This window comes from Silurus aristotelis (genome assembly GCF_946808225.1).
Source record: "Silurus aristotelis genome assembly, chromosome: 4".
Classification (NCBI taxonomy): Eukaryota; Metazoa; Chordata; class Actinopteri; order Siluriformes; family Siluridae; genus Silurus; species Silurus aristotelis.
Genome location: NC_139577.1, coordinates 32,979,031 through 33,000,293, shown reverse-complemented (window position 1 = coordinate 33,000,293; position 21,263 = coordinate 32,979,031). Strand labels below are relative to the sequence as shown.

The 21,263-nt window shown below is 39.2% G+C and overlaps 1 protein-coding gene across 1 annotated transcript in view; it reads left to right on the top strand.

Annotated features, from left to right (window-relative positions):
- The window catches only part of vegfc (vascular endothelial growth factor c), a 65,381-nt gene that overhangs the window by 12,622 nt on the left and 31,496 nt on the right, over positions 1–21,263 (top strand). Inside the window, exons 2-3 of the mRNA XM_083538789.1 lie at positions 17,980–18,187; positions 18,727–18,917. Of these exons, the coding sequence (XP_083394915.1) occupies positions 17,980–18,187; positions 18,727–18,917 (399 nt within the window). The remainder of the gene's footprint in view (positions 1–17,979; positions 18,188–18,726; positions 18,918–21,263) is intronic.

The window sequence follows — 21,263 nt, the reverse complement described above, 5'->3', positions numbered from 1 at the left end:
ACGATATCCATTACACACTTCCTTAATCTCTTCCAGGGAAGGCTACAGTCAGAGTCAGCGTTCGGTTTTAAAGGCCTGTGTCTATGACCTCTGACCTCTTCAGCAACAGCGTGTTCACGCTCGGGGTTTTTCTGCTGGGGCTTGACGAAGTGCAGCGCTGCTTGCCGTTGCAGATCGTTTTAACGCGTCGCCCACCGGGAAGCTACAACTTCCACAGAAAGAAGAATTAAAAAGCTGAATTGCTTTCCGAGTCAGATGAAAATCGCATTGCAGCATTCTGATATGATTTCTTCATAGCGGTCAGGGTTTTAGCAGTTGCGACATAATGCATACAGTGCAAACTCGTGACAGAAGTATGTCGGGATACTCAATGATGGTTTCTGATGCACCATGTATCATAATGTGTATAATAGCAGGAATGCTACCGGATTGGATTTAAGTATTTATTAGTATTAGAGCAAATATTATGTGGTATTTGTTCTGTCAACTAAATGTTAACATGTTTTGAGTAGATCCAGTTTACAGAGCATTGTAATATAAACCCAACATTTACATCCTGTCACTGGTGGTTCTACAATCGTCCTATGGTGGTCCCATTCCACTGGATGAAGTTATGCATGATTATATGGTCATATTTTTTCTAATTCCACATACTCTTGTGTTCTGGATATTTGAGTATTTTTTAGCTTCCAAGAAGAGCTTGAGCACTAGCTGCATAGGGATGTTTTTAGTAGAACATTTCCAGGGTCTTTCAGGAAGGACAACACATTTGTAACAATTGCAGGACTCACTCTCAAAATAGAAATAAGAAGAGACATTATATGGTATGGACAAAAGTGTTGGGGCACCTGAATTTTCCAGCCAAACGTGGTTTCTCCTTAAACTCTCATCTCAATTCTGGAGGCATACAATTGTATCGGAAGGATCGATTTGGATGTGTTAGAATGAAATTTTTACTTTAGTTAAACTAGGAGACCCAAATCTGTTCCAGCTCTACAGTGCCCCTGCACAAAGTGAGTTCAATGAAGATGTGGTTTGCATTGAGTGGAAGATCTTGAGTGGCCTGCTGTAGAGCTCTGACCTCAACCCTATTGAAATGCTGATTGCACTCCAGTTGACTCACTTTACATCAGTATTTGAGTTTACAAACTGGCTGCATGAGCACAAATCTCCACAAACACAACAAAATCTAGTGAGACATCTCCGGAAAGAGTGGAGGCTACAGCAAATGGGGACTTTAATGTGGAATTGGACGCTCAAAAAGCAGAAACCGATCTGATTTTCAGGTGTCCACCAACTTTTATCCATGTATGTGTATTTTGTGTTTTCATTCCCCTTTTGCAAAAACCGTTTACAGTAAGGTCATTTGTTCTATATGTGAAATCCATTAGACAAGACAAAATCTGGTTGCTAAACTTCTCGAGCGCTCCGTATTTAGATGCCTTTAGTACACACTGCTGGTGATTACATCATGATTCCTGTAAATCCTTCTAAAAAAAAAATTTAGTTCCTCTCATCCTTCTTTAGTTCGGTTGTCTTGTCTGGTCTTCCGCATGTGTTTCGAATTGGTGTTTGGCAAAAATGCACCAGCCGTGATTCCCTCTTCAGTTCACGGAGCTTGGATAGACTTTCCCTTTACAGACTTTTTCATCTGGAAAAACAGGTTCTATTATTCTGTTTGGAAACAGACCTATTTTTCATACTCTGTTTGAGTCACATGTTTTTTTTAATGATGTTTTTATTCAAATGTGCTAAAAAAACAATGAAACAATTGGTTTATTGAGTATTTTTGACAAGTTCTTAGCTCTGAGATGATAAATAATGGCACCCCACTACTTATACTATCTATGGAGGAGATTGTGACACTCAATATGGCAGCTGTGTTCAGCAAAAAGTAAAAAAAAAAAAAAAGCTAGCATAAAATATCTAGGCTAGCAGATTTATCCACTTATGGTATTGCAACCTGCAAAACTCATTTATTCCTGTGTTATGCTTCAAGATTGAAATTGCTCAGCTATATTTATATATATATATATATATATATATATATATATATATATATATATATATATATATATATATATATATATATATATATCTCAAACCCTTTTTCTGAAGCGTAGCCAAGATGGCCACCGCATTGACAAGACTTCAGTAGAAGGTCTTTAATGAAATTTAGCAGTTTAAGTAATGCTGCTGGTAAGTTGCTTTGCTTTCCTCCTTTTGGCATTGTGAGTCTGGTTTGTGGTCGAGTGGCGCCTCTAAGCATCAGCAGTATTTTTGCTAAGGTCTTCAGTAATTTCTAAACTGTGGCTTTTTGTGTCTCAGGAAGCTGCAGGCTGCCAACCTCAATGTGTAAAGCAAAGATGTTCGAGCAAACAGCTTTTTCACCGCACTGTCAAAACAGGCCATGAGCTGATTCCATAGGTGCAGATTTATCTTCTAGCCAGATTCAGACTGCCGATGAATTCTTTATTAACTTTATTGTTGTAGGAATTTTTTTTAATTGACATAATGAATCCCATTTTATGTAAAAAAAAAAAAAAAAAAAAAACCTTGAAATATAAGGACACACAAATCCTGTCCAATTACACTGTTTATTTTCTGTTTTTAAAGGGAAATCCTTGATTAATTTGGTCACTTTTACTACTTCTTCCTTTTTTTTTTTAATGATATAATGATGCCATAGCCTTTGCCAAATTCTTTATCTGGTCTCATGAGGCTTGGGGTTTCATCATTTACCACAATTCTGTTCATTTCAGCTTCTTTATAAACCAATAAGTAGCCGTAACCTTTGTTTAATATAAATGACAAAAAAATTTAAAAGATTCTGCCTATGCCTGAAAAGTAGGTATTTTATAGATTTTTACTAGCACTTTTATTGGACTGGAGGGCCTCGCTGCTGTTAGCTTCAGCTTAACTTTCCTTTTCTGAGAGCAAGTTAGCCATGTGGTGAAAGTTACCCTGAAGGTCCACCCAGCAAAATAGTTTCAAAGTTATCACATAAACTCTGCTTCATGGTGGTATACATCCCTATGGAGTTCCTCAGGGTTCCATCCTGAGATCTTTTTTCTTTCATTTGTTAATGCTGATATATATTTATATTCTGATAGACAGTGCACCGTTTAAGATGTTCACCGAGTCTACTGTGGACAAGTGAAATGTGCTTGAGCAAATAAAATAGAAATCTTTTTATTTTCTTTATTAAACTGGTTTCTCATTCTCTTTTTTGGGGGAATGCAAATAAAAAAGCAAATATTATGTAGTTCATGCTTAAGAAACATTTTAGACCATTTATTTCACCTTATTACAAGAAATCGATGCTATTATTTAATCCCTGATTGTTGGAAGTGTATTTTGGTGCAAAACACTCCTGTTAGGTGCAAAGACGGCGCAGTGGATCACCCTGGCTTTAGTTTTCATGGGCTTCCCGGTTCAGTTTCAGATTCACTCAGAGGGTTTTATCGTTTGTTTTTAAAGCTCTAAACTGGCTGACCCTGTGTGACACCCAGGATATGGTTTAAAATCCTGAAGTTTAACGTCCTGAATCTACTGGATTTCGGCTCTTGTTTTTATGGAAGAATCTGAGTTGATTTCAGGCATGCTTTTTCTGCAGTATGAACTGTATCTTATTTAAAATCAGCGCTCAATACAAACATTCTTTACTCTCTCTACTTGTAACTGACAGTGTGGATTTCTGATTTCTGTGTGCTGTATGTTATGGCCCAGTCTAGGTTTAGGCTCCACAGTGTGATTAAAAGCACAGATTAAACGTGATGTAAAGTATAAGGTATCCTGATTAGCTACAGGAACAATGTAACAGTACACAATATGTAATATACTGTATATTGGAATGCAATTCAAGTGCAAACTGAGCTACAAAAAACATTTAATCAACTTCCTGAGCCCCCATTACCAAACAGGCCTGAAAGCACAGGCAATACAATGGCAGCCATATCCCTATTGCCTTTAAAAATAAATACTGTACATATATATGAAACAACAATGAATATTTTCAATCCAGCAAACGAAAGCACAGGAGAGTCAGAGCAAATTTTAACTCGAAACCAGGTTATCACATAAGTTCTGAACAGAAAAGCATCATCACAGAACGAATAATAACTCCATTCTGGTTTTCAAGGTGGCTTTATACGTATATTTGCCCCATTACGATGTTGTGTGTGGAAGGTGGGAGCGGCGTCACTAGGCTGGAGTACAGGATGGTCTGGACTGGAATCACACTGGTTGTTATAGTGTGTTTTGGGTTACAATGGTAGGCATTGCATTAAGACATTTGGCAGATGCTTCTATACCTAAACAACTTACATTCAATATTATTTATATAATTGTGGGGTTGAGGGTTAAGGGCCTTGCTCAAGGGCCCCCTGGTGGTGCTTAGATTTTTAACTTACTACCTTCATGTCTTTACCCTTATGTGTTTAGATTGATTCTGGTTTCAACATGTCTACAGCATTAAAATATCCATACTAATTTTCTGTCTAAAACCTGTAAATGATTCTTATTATCCTATCCCTAAATATCCTCTCCTAATTATCTTTATTTCAAAGTAGTAGCTTTCAGACTTAAGCTGCACTTTGCTTGTCTTTTACATGATTGCTTTATTGGCGCACAGCATGGGCATCCAGATGTTTTTGTTACAGATCATTGGGATTAATATCCCAGCAGCATCACTAAGTAACAGCCCGTATTCCAGACTAATAATTTTATTGCGCCGCAGAAGCCTTAACCAAATAATGTGGCTGGAATAGACATTTCTAATAACACAGTGCATAAGCAGCTGCAGCTCAGGCCTAAACCCATGGCGTTTCATTATAGATTATAGAGGGCAGCAGTTATTTAAGCTAATCTGATGTAATATTATAATACTAAGAGTTTTTTCTGGCATTAAGATATAACTGGGTGTATGGTGCCATCGCAACCACATGGCAACTTATGACTTGTGACTGTGAAGAATACAGTATGATGCAAATCTCACCTTTGAAAACTGCGACGATGCCACAGTTTAATTCTATAATTTATTTTGTTTGTATGCTGCTTTTAACAATGGACATTGTTGAAATTGAGTACATTAAGTTATAAAGTTATTACTACCTGTTTTAAACAACCTACAACAGCTTAGTGGTTAAGGTGCTGGGTTACTGGTTGAGGGTTTAACCCCAGGTATCACCGTTCTGCTACTTTGGGGCCCTTAGGCAAGGCCCTTGATCCTCTGTGAAACCAGGGCGCTGTATCATCTCCGACCTTAGCTTCCAAAAAAATAATTGAGATATGTGAAGAAAACAATTTCACTCTGCTGTAATGTACATGCAACAAAGTCTCTTCTTCTGAATGATGTGCTTCTGTTTCAGAAAGTTCGAATAATTGGGTCTGCATCAAGCAAAGAAAATGATGAAAACTATTAAAATTGAGTTATGAAGTGTCCAAAGCATTATTAAAATCCAGAAGGACAGTGATGAACTTCGAGAAAGAAATGTGGTTGGAAAAAAAAAACTTGAACGATTGTAATCGGAGATCAATTAAACTTTTGAAGAAATTAATTTAGAGAAAAAAAACAACAGAAGAACTCGGGAACATATTTAATATTGAATGTAAAAGTTTCCGCATGCGCAATGCAAAGAGAACTCGAGGAATTGTGCCTAAACAGCTGGGGTTTGAAACCAAGAATGCTTGAAAGCATAAAGTTTGGACTCTGGATTATGATGAGGTTATGATCATACCAGATTCACCTTGATCATATTAGTGCACACTGTACAAACTCGTGGGGGCAGTGATATGATCTGAGGTTGCTTTAGGTAGTCAAGTATAGGTCCAGTGATGTTATGTGCCCAATAAATGAGGTTAGCAGTCTACCTGAATGACCAGGTTTTTCCATCATTAGATCTTTTTTTTCCCTGATAGTTCGGGCATATTCCAGTGCCAATATTCCAATACAGAAATGCCAGGATTCAATAGGGCTCAAATTGTGAACAAGTGGTTCAGGAAGTGTGAAACTTTATTTTTCCACCACACTGGCCACCGCAGAGCGCAGACCTTAGGCTTTTTTCTAATAGTGAACTTAGCCAGCTTGTAGAACATCAGCCATTTTGTTACAATGGTAGAATATCTTGCTCAGCGTTACCTACAGTAGTCTGTTAGCTTGCAGGCCATTAGTTAGTTCAGGCTCTAATAGGAAAAATGTATTTTTTATGCTCACACAGTAATTTACTGACTTAAAGATTTCAGATATCTTTATTCTGCTGAAGTATGAACCAGGTTAGATAGTTTGAATCGAGTCTCTCTGGTCCTGTGATCTTGTCTACCTGAAGCAGGTTGATATTTTCTGGTCTAGAACTGAAGTGCATTGAGTTCTATTAGCTCACTGAAGATCATATTTGAAACTTTTTTTATCCCAGAAAGCAGCCGTGGGAAAGAAAAAAGATTTTAAATGTGTGAGAATGTCTGAGCATGACCTGTTGCGAGTTCATCTCCATGACTCACCTCAGGCCAGGATCACAGATGTTCCTCCTCAGATGCTTGTCATCGCTTTTGTTACCCAGGTGTAGTTTCTATCCTCCAGAGTCTCATAGTTCATTATATAAAAGTGAGTAAAGAGTTCGGAACAGATTTTGGATCTTTTTGTATTTTTACAGTAAACAGCAAACCCTCACTTTCTGAACTTCTACAATGCTCTCCAGCGAATTGTTTATGGGAAGTAAATGAACACATTATGTGAGGTGCAGAAGCATAAACAAATCTAAGTGGTCTAGAGAAAAGAGTTTTTCATGTTAAAAAAAGAATAACTTAATTAATTTGTTACTAAAATATAAAAAATATATATTTTTATATATATTATATTATATTATATTATATTATATTATATTATATTATATTATATTATTATATTATATTATATTATATTATATTATATTATATTATAGTACAGTATAGTATATTATAATGAAAAGTAATAATTTTGTGAAACAGGAAAAAATATAATAATTGATAAAGAAAATAAAAAGATAATCAGATTGAGAAAATATTGAGAAGGACAGAAATAATACAGCAAAAACAGATCAAATTACAGGCTAAAAAGTCATCAAAAACGATAAATATTATCTGTAAAAAGTCTTTTAAAATAAATAAATTTGTAAATTTGTATTAAAAAATTCGGTAAAATTAAAGGAAAAAAGTTGCTAAAAAAATAAAACATTTTAAAAAGTACTAAGTATATTAAATCCTACAGAAATAATCACATTTAATAGAAAGAAAACCAGTTAATTTATTTAATTAAGAACCATTTTTTATTTTTAATATAGTGTGGGTTTTATTTTTATAATTTTTTTAAGTGCTGACCAATAAACAGACCTAAAATTGTGGACTCATTTTATTATTATTATTATTATTATTATTATTATTATTATTATTATTATTATTATTATTATAAGGAAATCTTGGTCCAGAGAGATATTTTTACCTGTCGTCCAGGAAAAAGAAAAATCTGCTAAAGCAGTTTAAAGTGCAGATGGAAACCACAGTCACAGTCGCAGTCAGGCCACAAAAGGAAGTAATAAGGTGACCTTGTTTTCTCTTTGTTTGCTTTTCAGTCTCGGGCCGTTTCCTTTCATTTGTGTCGCTCTTCTGACTTCCAGTCGCGCTATTTCCCTCATTTGCACGCTTGAGTACATTTCGAATGGAAACCTCTCACACCTGTTTATCCCTCCGTCTGTTTCGCTGCAGGATTTATGGATAAGGACTGTCTGATATGACATTGTTTTCCAAATATTTTGGTCGACGTGAGTCATAAGTCCAGTCTCGTGACAGTTCGGATGATGATTTCAGTATTGGAAATTTTTACAGCTTTGCAAATCGCTGCAGTAAACAGTGTGTTTCAGGTTAATGTAATTCAGATTAAGTTCAGGTGGTGCAACTGGTGCAGGTTTTTCTTTCCTTTTAGGTTAAAAGGAATTCCCTTGTTGAACGGAGCCATCCTGCATAGGCTTATAAACTTGAATGCAAAACCACTCCAGAATCTTGGCTTTACTTCCCTATTTGGCCTGTGAGTCACTAAATCCCGGCCAGAGAAATGACTTTGGGCCCTGAGACAGGAATGTGTAGTTTTTTTGGGGGGATCAGGAAATTCGAAACATCCTCTTGCTGTATTCTTGCAAAAACTCTTCGCACGTGAGTAATAATTAAGATGACTGTTGGATAAACTGAGTTGTCATATTATAGTATTGTGTTGGCTTTGGATTGGTGGCTTTACTTTCTTTCCTATTGTGATTTGACTGATTAGATTGGATTAGATTAGATTATCAGATGCTGTACTTCACGTGCAACCATAACTGATGCTCTTCATTTCACAGTATCTTCATCAGACCAGTCATTATCCTAACCCCCAAACTTCCTGTTCCTTTATCCTCCAAACCCGAAAATAACCTGTAACCACAGAGACAACTATATAAACCAGGAAATATAAAAAATTGTCTTTAATATAATGAATTAAATGTATTGTGAGGAGGCGGAGCTACTACTCCTACCATCCCTGATGTTCATGGTTTTCCACGAAGAGCATGTCAATGTGTTTTATTCCTCTTACAACTTTGCAATTTGCTGATAATTTAATGCAAATTTAGAGCCGTAAAATTGTATAGGATGTCTTTAAATGTGGTAACATTGAATTTTTGATCTGTTGGACACAAACCTCGTTAGAATTCTCTAGTGCAATAAGCCAGCTCAAAAGTTGGAGTGGAAGATCTCCTGCTATAGAGCTCAACCCTATTTAAGATCATTAGGATGAATGCACCCCAGGCCTCCTCACCTCACCTACATCAGAACCTCTTAGCACATTGAAGTTCCTAGTCAGGGTTACAGTTATTATCAAAGAACATCCGGTTTGCTCCTCTCAGCACTTGTGTTAGTGTAGCAGTAACTGAATTCACAAATCCACACTGAAACGTCTGAAGACGCTCACGTCCCTGTGCTGCGCATGAGCAAAACATAAGACGTTCCGACCTGCGTCATTCCTGCCTGCCCTTTATTTACTTTCCGGCTCAAGCAGTATTGAGTAAAGTGCGAGAAATCTCCGGAGAAAAATCCTTATTTGTGATTTTGATTGGCTAATGAATTTGCAAGAAGACACTAGAAGTTGCTGGATGATAATGATGATAATGATGATGATGATGATGGTGATGATGGTGGTGATGATGGTGGTGATGAGGTCATTGACTCAATTCAATTTGATCAGTTTTTACTTTAATTCAGTTTATCCCTAACGAGCGAGTCAGTGGTGACTGTGGAAAGGAAAAACTCCCTGAGATGGTAGAAGAAACCTTGAGAGAAACCAGACAGTTCCATCATTGTTCACTGATTGGTGCTTAGATACAAAACTGTTCCTGCAAACTGTGGCCCTGAGCCATTGTAGTAGACAGTCAAAACCCATTACAGTCAAAATCCATCTATCCAAGTTCTTCAGTTGCTCAGGACCTTCATTGATCTTTAGACTCATTTGCATATTAGGCATCTTTCATGTCATTTGGATATTAAATTATGTTTCACGAAGAAGAACAACAACAGCAACGAAAATCCGAATCTAGAAAATAAACGTTGTATTTTGAAGAGCGCATGCTAAAGGCTCAGCGACTCTGATGATTTGTTTTATTTAATTACTTTCTTTAAAACCAAATATGGACGTCTGGAAAGCCAGGGCTCAGAGATCGAGGTGCGCGACTGGATCTTTGCGTATCAAACTCTCGCTAAAGCCGACACAGTCAATCATGCTCGCTTCTCCAGATTAAATAGCTGATGCGTTGTCACAAGAAAACAGTAATTTGTAAAGCCGTGTGCTGTGAAAGCTGAGCTTTGGAACAACGAAAACCTATAATGAGTGTTTAATAGGATTTAAAGACAAACTATTCTCAGACTGCAACAAAAGGATTTATTACATCACCGTGTGACTGAACCCGCCTGGAACTTACTTATTCTTGCTTCTAGGAAATATTTGTGTCCTCTCGGTACTAATAAAGCAACAATGAGCGCCTGTTTATAGCTCAACCTCGATGACTTTGAGGCCGTCGTCTTGTTCCTGCTCCATGGATGACATAATGGATGAGTAAAAATAGTGCATTGTCTACTGAGACATTTCTGGACTGCTCTACCTCCAAGTCTGGAGACACGGTGAGGTGTGGAGGTTTTCGTATAGCTGGCACACACACACACACAAACACACCGCCATTTCACACGCTCCCTATTGTTCAGCGTAGGAAACGGACTGGCACGTTATCTCCACCATCAGTGCAAACAAATGGCAGGGACGAGGCCCAGGACAATAGGTTTATTCTGACCGTGCGGTGGGATCCGAGTTCCATGTGCACACTCGAGCTAGCTTAACGTGGGACCGCTTCCTATGGTTCCTTCAAACGACCGGTTCCTTCATCCTGACAAGATTCTTTAGAGAGCGATGAAACACTTTGCCCGTTCCGGGTTTCCACCAGGGACCAATTACCACCAAGATCAATGATATACTATTTAAACAACCGGAGTGGATGATTATAATAAGATGATCTATATTTGATGGTGTATTATAGGAGGTGGTGTCACAAAGTTCACACTGTCTACAAGCAGGTACTTTAAATCACCTTTAAAATAGTTCTCTGCACAGCAATACAGTGCTCCCAGAGTTCCTGGAAGTCTTCTTTTCGAAGCCCGTCGAGCAGCTTGTGCGATTCGCAGAACGCTGTCAAAATGCCGAGCCGGGTCTTCACCATCGGGAAGAAGGCGAAGTCCGCAGGAGCCAAATCTGGCGAGTAGGGTGGGTGCGGAAGCGAGATCATGTGGATTGTTCTCCGATGATCATCATATACGAGTTGCTGAATGTTTTTTTGGGGGGATTGTGCTCGTTAAAGGTCTTACTGCTCTCCATTTATGGCTGGGGAAAGTCAGGTGTCCCAATACTTTTTTTCGTATAGTGTACCTGTGTATCAAATCTATGAATTCTGTATCGTTATCCTGATTGTAACTTGTGTAATCTTTCCTCATATTATTAATATTTGTATCTAGAAGTTTCTGTTACAAATTCCTAGTGTGTGTGTGTGTGTGTGTGTGTGTGTGTGTGTGTGTGTGTGTGTGTGTGTGTGTGTGTGTGTGTCTGTGAGTACACACTTAAACCCATCCTGATTCTGTTTCAGAAAATGTAAGGGCCATAAAACCATGGAACGATTTACATGGATTTCAGAAGTTTTTTTCGTATTTGCTACATTCCTTTTAGCGCTTGACTGGCAGCATTGTAGTCGAGCAAGGCATGAAATCCACAAGTCTGTTAAATGAAAGAGATCAGAGATCAGAGACGCCCGAAAACGTTTCGATTTACAACATTTGGCAGACGCCCCCCTTATCCAGAGCGACATACAATTATCTTATTTATACAAAAAAAAAAAACAGATGAGGGTTAAGAGGGCTTACTCAAGAGCTCAGGATCGACGGCTTGCTTGTGCTGGGATTTAAACTTATGACCTTTGAATTCCAACATTTTATCCACTGAGCTACCCTCTTGTCCTTACACTAGATGGACTAAAAGGTTGTGGACACCCAAATACTTTGAGCATCAAATTCTCCATTGGTCATGTTTTTTTTCTGTTATAATAACCTCCATTCTTCTAAAAAAAGATGCTCCACTAGACTATTGTGGAGATTTTGGAAATTCATTTAGCCACAAGGGGGTTAGTAAAATTTATAGGTTAGGTAAGGAGGCAAAGTCCCAAAGATGTTCAGTAGGGTGGAGGTCAAGGCTCTGTAGCAGGAGATCTTCCACACACTTCCAAACAGATCTTTACAAAGCTGGGGTATTATCATGTTGAAACAGGTTTGTCTTTTCTTGTTCTAGTGAAAGGAAAATGTCATACTACAGCACCCAAAGACATCCCTATATAATTGTGCCTCCAACTTTGTTTGGTTAAGACTCACACATGGCTGGAGAAGTCAGGTGTCCCATATCATGTTTGTGGAAAATCTGCTTGATGTAATACTGTACTCCCCTGCCCCCATTCGAAGAACGTAGGGAATCTGCACGTGTCATAATCTTGTCCTGTAATCCAATCTTGTGTAACTGCAGCAGGTTTGACTCATTAGGTTGTGTTTATACAGTTTATACACATATACTGTGAATTCACTCATATTTCTGAACACACAGCATCCTGTAATTATTATTCTACTTTTCTTCTACCTTCTTTACCGTACATAACGAGGAGTTGTTGGCGCCGATCAGTCATGGCGCACGTCCCGGAGTCTTCCAGGCGGATCTTTTTTCCGTCGCGATCCGCACACCGCATGCCGCCAGCGTATGTTTTCACACCCTGCCAAAATCCTGTCCCCCGGAGACGCTGGGCATTTCAACACACAGACGCTGGTATTTATCTCAGTACATGGACCTGCAGTCTCGCGCCAGCTGCTACCCAGCGATGCCACTTCAATCTATTACAGAGTGATTTACACTGCACAGTTTTACAGACGAGTGGAAATGCTTTCCACGCCAAACGGCTCTTATTTGTGCACGTGAAATGCATAGAGGTGCTCTGGATGCTCGGTATCTATCTATCTATCTATCTATCTATCTATCTATCTATCTATCTATCTATCTATCTATCTATCTATCTATCTATCTATCGATCGATCGATCGATCGATCGATCAGACAGAAAAGTGCTTTACACATGTACTCTTACAGCGAAGTAAAACTCCTTCTTCACATAACCAAGCAATGTTGGGAAGCTAGGGGCAGCCATGATACAGATTGCCTGGAGCACTGTTGTTTAAGGGCCTTGCTCAGGGGCCCCAAGAACGGCAGCTTGGCAATACTAGGACTTAAACCTTCAGCCTTTCAATCAGTAACCCAGAGCCTAAACCACTAATTAAGTTTGTTTAAGTCTCTATTAATAAATACATTTTGAGTCTGGTTCATTAAAGAAAAAGGATTGTATTCATTTAAAAACTGCTAAAGTGAAGCATCAGGTAAAGGATCGATCATACCATCTACATGAGAAGGGAAGGAACAGAGAAGGGTCTGAAAGCGTGCTTTCCTTGTATCCTGTGAAATAGAGGGATGAGTTGAGCAGTGGTCAAAGATGAAGGGAGCGTGGTGCAGTGCTGGGTGAGAGGAGTGATGTGAGGTACAGTGCTGGGTGAGAGGAGTGATGTGGGGTGCAGTGTGCGGGTGAGAGGAGTGATGTGAGGTGCAGTGCTGGATGAGAAGAGTGATGTGAGGTACAGTGTAAGGGTGAGAGGAGTAAAGTGAGGTACAGTGCTGGGTGAGAGGAGTAAAGTGAGGTGCAGTGCTGGGTGAGAGGAGTAAAGTGAGGTGCAGTGCTGGGTGAGAGGAGTGATGTGGGTGAGAGGAGTGATGTGAGGTACAGTGCTGGGTGAGAGAAGTGATGCGAGGTACAGTGTGAGGGTGAGAGGAGTAATGTGAGGTGCAGTGCTGGATGAGAAGAGTGATGTGAGGTGCAGTGTGAGGGTGAGAGAAGTGATGTGAGGTACAGTGCTGGGTGAGAGGAGTGATGCGAGGTACAGTGTGAGGGTGAGAGGAGTGATGTGCAGTGTGTGGGTGAGAGGAGTGATGTAAGGTGATGTGAGGTGCAGTGTGCGGGTGAGAGGAGTGATATGAGGTGCAGTGCTGGATGAGAAGAGTGATGTGAGGTACAGTGTGAGGGTGAAAGGAGTGATGTGAGGTACAGTGTGAGGGTGAGAGGAGTGATGTGAGGTACAGTGTGAGGGTGAGAGGAGTGATGTGAGGTGCAGTGTGAGGGTGAGAGGAGTAATGTGAGGTGCAGTGTGAGGATGAGAGAAGTGATGTGAGGTACAGTGTGAGGGTGAGAGGAGTAATGTGAGGTACAGTGTGAGGGTGAGAGGAGTAATGTGAGGTACAGTGTGAGGGTGAGAGGAGTAATGTGAGGTGCAGTGTGAGGGTGAGAGGAGTGATGTGAGATGCAGAGGTTTTGTTCTGTTTTTAACTTTTGTAAGCGAGCATCAGTGTGTTAAATTGGATGCAGGTGAAGTCTAGCAGTGAGGTGATCTGGGAGAAGTTAGGATGAAAACTGATTCTAGATCAGTTCCAGAGGTCAATTATTTTGTTTTAGATTTCTGTTACTATAAATGAACCAGGTTTTGGGTTCATATATAGTAACTAGTAACTAATATTTCCAGCAAGAAAAAAAAATCCCAGCCCAAAAGCCAATCCGAGGACCGGATCCATTTTTTTTTTCTGATATCTGATCCACATTTGCTATAACAACCGAAAAATGATCTTCATTTTCAGATCCACCTGAGATGTACTGTTTTGACGAATGGATCTCACTCAACCCTGTAGCTAAATGTCCTGTTTGTGTTGCCGTAGTTCAGCTTCAGTGTTGATTTTAATCTGTCTGTCAGGTCTGGACAATATCTAAAGTATGTGTGCGGATTTTTTCACAAAGAAGCCATTGTACGCTAAGGGTCTGATTTACTACTGACTTTGCACGTGCATGTATACTAGTGTAAAGACACTGCAGGAAATGATCTACTAATAACATTAAAACATCCACCAGCTGCTACAAGTCTGAGGTTAGGAGACGTTCACTATTAGACACCTGGTCTTTCCAGCCATATGTGGTTCTTCACCAAATAGTTGGAGGCAAACAATTTTTCTTTGGATGCTTTTTCTTTACTTCACTACGGGAAGCGAATCTGTTCCAGCATGACAATGCTGCGGTCCACAAAAGCCAGAGCCATGAAGATATGTTTAACATGGGGACGTTGGAGTGGAAGATCTCTGCTATAAAGCTATAAACCCTAATAAACACCTTGGGGATGAATTAAAACGCTATCTGCTCCCCAGACCTTCTCATCTCACCTCCATCAGTACTGGACTTCACTAACTGGCTGAATGAATCTCACACAAATCTCCACAATCAATCAATTAATCAATCAATCAAACTTTATTTATAAAGCGCATTACAACCACCAACAGGAGCACAAGGCGCTTTCCAGTAAAACAAAAAATTCAAATAAAAAATAAAATAAAAATTTTATTAAAAGTAATATATTAAAAAATAAATAAATACTTAAGAATATAAAAAATAAAAAATAAGACACAATGAACATAAAAAAGCAGTTGAATCAGGGCTACGTGTTAAAAGCTTGTCTAAATAAATGAGAATTTAAAAATACTCAGCTCAGTGATGCATCGTATGTGTGCTGGAAGTGCATTCCACAGCGTTGGTCCCTGGACAGCAAATGACTGACCTCCAAACTTTTTATACTTGCATTTTGGAACAAACAGAGAGGTAAGTCCTGAGGAGCGGAGAGTTCTGGCTGGTTGGTAGACCTTTAATAATTCGGCGAGGTAAAGCGGGGCCAGATCATTGATTGCCTTGAACACAAACAGCAGGACCTTATACTCCACCCTAAACCGCACCGGAAGCCAATGAAGCGAGTGGAGGACAGGGGTGATGTGGGAGCACTTGGAGGTGTTGGTGAGAAGACGAGCTGCCGCGTTTTGTACCATTGGGAGCCGATTTAAAAGTGATTGGTTAAGTCCAGTGTAAAGGGCATTACAATAGTCAATCCTCGAGCTGATGAAGGCATGTATAGCTTTTTCAAGGTCAGCTTTGGACAAGAATGATTTGACCTTGCTGAGGAGCCTTAGCTGATAAAAGCTCGCCTTCACTACTGCACTGATCTGCTTATCGAAGTGCATACTTTGGTCAAAAATAACACCCAGGTTACGCACGGTAGGTGCAAACTGAGGTGTAAGAGGACCAAAACTCAGAGAACTGCTGGGTAAGTCCGAGCTAAACAGGATGTACTCAGTCTTCTCATCATTTAGATGAAGGAAGTTCTGGGAAAGCCACTGTTTAACATCCTGAAGGCATCTATCGAGAGGGTCCAATGCAGAACGATTACTCTGAATCACAGGAAGATAGATCTGGAGGTCGTCAGCATAGAAATGAAATTGAACATTATGATTGGAGATGAGTTGACCAAGTGGCAGCATGTAGAGTGAGAACAGAATAGGACCAAAAATAGATCCTTGGGGCACACCAGATGACAGAGGAGCAACCGAGGAAGAATGATCATTCAGCATTACTGAAAAAGTTCTGTTAGTGAGGTATGAAGAGAACCAATTTAGTACTGCACCCTGCAGACCAACAACATGTTGAAGACGAGAGATGAGGATGGCGTGATCCACGGTGTCAAATGCAGCGGTAAGGTCTAGTAACACCAAAACCACAGAGCTTTTACCATCCAAGGCTCCAAGAATGTCATTATGGACCCTCAATAATGCTGATTCAGTGCTATGTCTCGACCTGAAACCGGACTGAAATGTATCACCAATGCCGTGCAGTTGAAGGTGAGACTGAAGCACTCCAAGGACACTCCAACATCAAAAATTCGCCGTTCTGATAGAAACGAGATGTTTACTGACACAAATACTTACATTTGAGAGATGAACTGAGGATTTTGAGAAAAGTACAGGCTTTTGGAAGGAATCCAATGTGTTGCTGTTTTTTACATGTAGTTTGGGAAGGTTTGCAAATATTGAGGATGATTTAAAAAAAAAATACTCCAAAGTAACTGAGAAAAACTTACAGAAAGAAAACACAGTAGAACTAAAAAACTCTAAAAAAATGTTGGGAAAACTCTCCATGGTTTGGTGAGTCCAGGTTTCTAAACATGGCCTAAAGACTTTTGTGGAGCACATCAACAATCTCCACAAGGACACTTCAAAATCTAGTGAAACATCTTCCCAGAAGAGTGGAGGGTAATTTAACTGCAAATGAGGATTGAATGTAGAATGGGATGTCCAAAAAGAAGCATCATATGGTCAGGTGTCCACAAACCTTCGTTCATAGGTCATAGGTACAGTCTACGGTCGAAACTATCATTTGTTGACCCCTTTTGGCATTCATCTATCGTTTGCTTTTGTGACACATTTTACAGAAATGATTAAACCGATTACTAAATTTTATAGGATGTCTTAACTGATCTCAGATGCCCCAGGTGTGTGTGTGTGTGTGTGTGTGTGTGTGTGTGTGTGTGTTAATTATATTTATGGTGCCATTCAAAAGCCTTTATTGTTGAACCTGAAATGCCCCGTAAATTGTGCGATTTGCGAGATTTGATTTCAGCCTGGGTTCTGCGTGTGTATACAATGACGACACACAATGACGATTCCACATAACATTTTAAGACCACGATATACAAAACATCACACGAAGATGAAGTAGAAGATACATTAAAAACATTTGCGTTTCACATGCAGGCCAATCGATTGAAATCGTCTGAAATGCCTGCGTGACATTAATGCGGAAAAACGATCAATAATGAATTTACAGAATGAATTTAACACGGAATAAACCTTTACGGAATCTACCTTTACGACGACGACGACACTGGGCAGCCGTAAAAACGAATCCATTTTAAAAGCCACGCGACATTGTTATTAAAAATTTCCAAGATCACGGATCGTGTAAACTGGATTTATTCCCACACTTTAAAATATATTTATTCAAAGTTTCTTTCTTTTCACATTTTTATTGCAGCATTATCATAATAATCTGTTTATTAACTTATAGGGAGAAAAACTGTAGTTTTACAGTATGTGAAATCGGACATTAATCACCCCCATATTACTAAAATGGTACGATCCTCATAAAATTCAACCTCTGCTGAGATTCGACTGTGAGATTGGTGCTTGAATATGACTCCTGCTAACGATGCATAAGGTTTTCGTCTATTATGGGGTCACTCCTAACATATATAAGAGGGGCTTTGCATATAGAAGGAGGATCAGAAGTTCCATGACTCTAGAGGAGGTTCTGAATTGGTTGTGTTGTAAAACTGCTCAATATAATGATTTGAAAGTGGCCTAAATTTGGGTTTGTATTTAAACCTAGGAGTTCATCGTGTAAAAAAACGTGTGTGTGTGTGTGTGTGTGTGTGTGTGTGTTAGGAGCTGTCAGAGCCCGATCTGGAGGAACAGTTGCGCTCTGCTGGCAGTGTGGACGAGTTGATGAGGTTACTCTACCCCAGCTACTGGAACATGTTAAAGTGCCACTCCAAGCGCTCCATCAATCCTCGCTTCTCTCACCGAGACCCAGACACTCGCTCCGAGGAGCTCTCCTTCGCCGCCGCCTACTTCAACCTCGACATATTTAAAAGTAAGCACCTCATTCCTTTTTCTTTAGGAGTTTTTTTTTTATTGTTCTGCTACGTTAACATCATACATTGTTCGGTGTGGGCTCCTGAATTATGTGTGAGAACCCAACACTCCAGGAGTCTCCTCAAAACTCTGTATGATGTGAACATTGCTGTTGAAAACATCCATTCCCTCATCAGCTTCTGTTTGTTCTCTGTCTCGTAAAGTTAATCGAAGGGAAAAACACAGTTTGTTCTCGCAAACCTTTAAGTCACAGCTTTATTTCTGATGCTGGAGACAGAAAACATTGTTTAATTGATTGTTATATCTTAGTGTTTGGGATGTGTTCAAATATTATATATATCATTAATTATAATATTATTAATTTATTTATTGTAAAATTATTTAAAAAAAATATTCAATCATTATTACAAATCAGTAATGCTATTGCATTTATTTATTTATTTATTTATTTATTTATTTATTTATTTATTTATTTACTTCATTTTTTCCACTCTAACGTTTCCCGTCTTCCTGTCTGGCTGTCTCTTCATGCAACAGGTATTGAGGCAGAGTGGAGAAAGACCCTGTGCATGCCGCGCGAGGTGTGTTTAGATGTGGGGAAAGAGTTTGGGGCGGCGACAAACACCTTCTTTAAACCCCCGTGCGTGTCTGTCTACAGATGTGGAGGCTGCTGCAACAGTGAGGAGCTCCAGTGCATGAACATCAGCACCTCCTTCATCAGCAAAACGGTGAGTCTCAGTATGGGGTGTGTGTGTGTGTGTGTGTGTGTGTGTGTGTGTGTGTGTGTGTGTGTGTGTGTGTATATACATATATATATATATATATATATATATATATATATATATATATATATATATATATATATATATATACAGTGTGTGTGTGTGTGTTTGTGTGTGTGTGTGTGTGTGTGTGTGTGTGTGTGTGTGTGTGTGGCTCTCATGTTCCACTTTTTCTCCACTTTTGGTTACTAAACACAAAGGTTTGTGGACACCTGACCATGAGATTCATTTCTGAATTTGAACAATGCATTCCACATTTGTTGTTTATAATAAACTCCACTCTTCTGGGAAGGTGTTCCTCTAGATTTCGAGGAGGCCTTGGGTGCAGTCAGCATTCACATTCATCCCAAAGGTGTTTCAATAGTTATTAGTTTACTGGTTAATTTGTAGGTTGGTGATGTTTGAATTTCCATGCTGGTTTCTATTATGCTGGATGTTTTATGGAATATTCCCTGGATTCTTGGAATGTCGTGTCCACATTCCCAAGTTAACTAGAACTAGTACTGAGTACTCTGGATTTCTTTTTCCATCTCATGTCTGTGTTTTGAAGATGTTTCTTTATATTTGGCTCGGAATCGTTTCTTACAAAAAAAAAAAAGAAATCTCCACTCTACATATAAACCCTCTGTTTTATTTCCTTCCTCTATAAACCCTGCCTGCTTCATATCAGCGGGTCCATGTGAGTTCAGCCTTCTTTTCTTCTTCTCCTTCTTTTCGACTTCTTTGTGTCAACACTCGCCAGACACCTGTGGCAGCTTAACCCTTCACTGTGCTACTTCTCCAAGCCGCTTTAAACAGATCTCGGGTTTCGCCTGACCCTTGTGTCACCCGCTTAAGACCAGACGCAGACTTGGAGGACTGTAAATATCCCAGTAAAAAGCTTTTATTTTGGAGAGCCCTCCAGGAACCACCTGGGAAAAGCTGTAACAAGGGAATACAGACTAGTAAATGTGAGTTTAAGTGCTTTCCAGGAATACAATCCGACTTCAGATCACTACGTCGTCTGTTCGCTTTTGCTATTGTTTTTGATTAACAGGTAGGAGCTAATGGGCCTTCAGAGAGCCTGTTCTTGCTTCCTATTCTGCTTCTGATACTTTTTTCGCTCGTTTTTCTTATTAATCGACTTTATGTTAGGCGACCTCAAATGTTGGTATAAACCAGACCCCCTGCTTTAAGGCATGGAAAACCGATAGGGGGCGAATTTTTCCAAGCACTAAGAATCGATTAAGAAACAGACAAAACCTGACGAGCTTCTGACTGGGATAGCTGCTGAAAACAAGTCCTGATGGAGACCATGGACAATGATTTCAGAAGATTTCATTTTTTTTTTAGTTGCTTTGGAGCGATTCTGAGATCAGAAATTCTCCAAACTACTCGTTCAACCTTCACTCACTTTTCTCACGTTTCTCATTGTTTTGAACATTCAATTAAATGGGATCAGTTTATTGTCATAAGGCATTGAATGAAAAAGAATTAAAGCAGCTGTAAAAATGTGTCGAGCTGAAATTTCTATGAAATAATGATTCTTTTGTGAATGTGTTGAATTGATAAATTCTGCAGATGAATCCTGAACGTCACTGATGAAACTTCCTGAAACACCTAAATTAGCACTTTCCAAATTTGCCTTGTAGAATTCGTTATATTTATATTAAGTTTGTAATCTGGCGTACCAGTGTAGATTTATTCATTGCCAGAGACTCAAAGCACTTTTGTACGTCGCTCTGGATAAAGGTGTCTGCTAAATGCCGTAAATGTAAATGTAAATGAAGGCGAGTGAACGGCATCAGATCGACCAATGATCGACCAGTTCTCTAAAACATGTCAAAGCTGAATCTCGTGAAGTTTCAGTTGGCGAGCAAAGACACAGAATTGCAATTTTTAAAAATGGATGGACAACCAAGACACGAGCGAACGCTAATACAGTAGAGTAAAAGTGTGAATCCTGTTCGGTCTTTTGTAGAGAGAATACAGAACATACAGTAATGTGAACATTCGTGCTGTTGAAATTCATAGATGCCTTACAGAAGAAATTCCGTAGTTTACATCGTAGTTTACATCAGAAAACACTGTAAACCGTGCGCCGTCATACCGATAGATGACGGATTCGCCTTTCTGATAGAAATGAGATGTTCACCGACACAAATACTTACATTTGAAAGATGAACTGAGGATTTTGAGAAAATTACAGACTTTTGGAAGGAATCCAATGTTTTGTACTAATTATTATGAGAAAATTTGCAAATATTGAGGATGATTTAAAAAAAAATGCTCCAAAGCAACTGAGAAAAACCA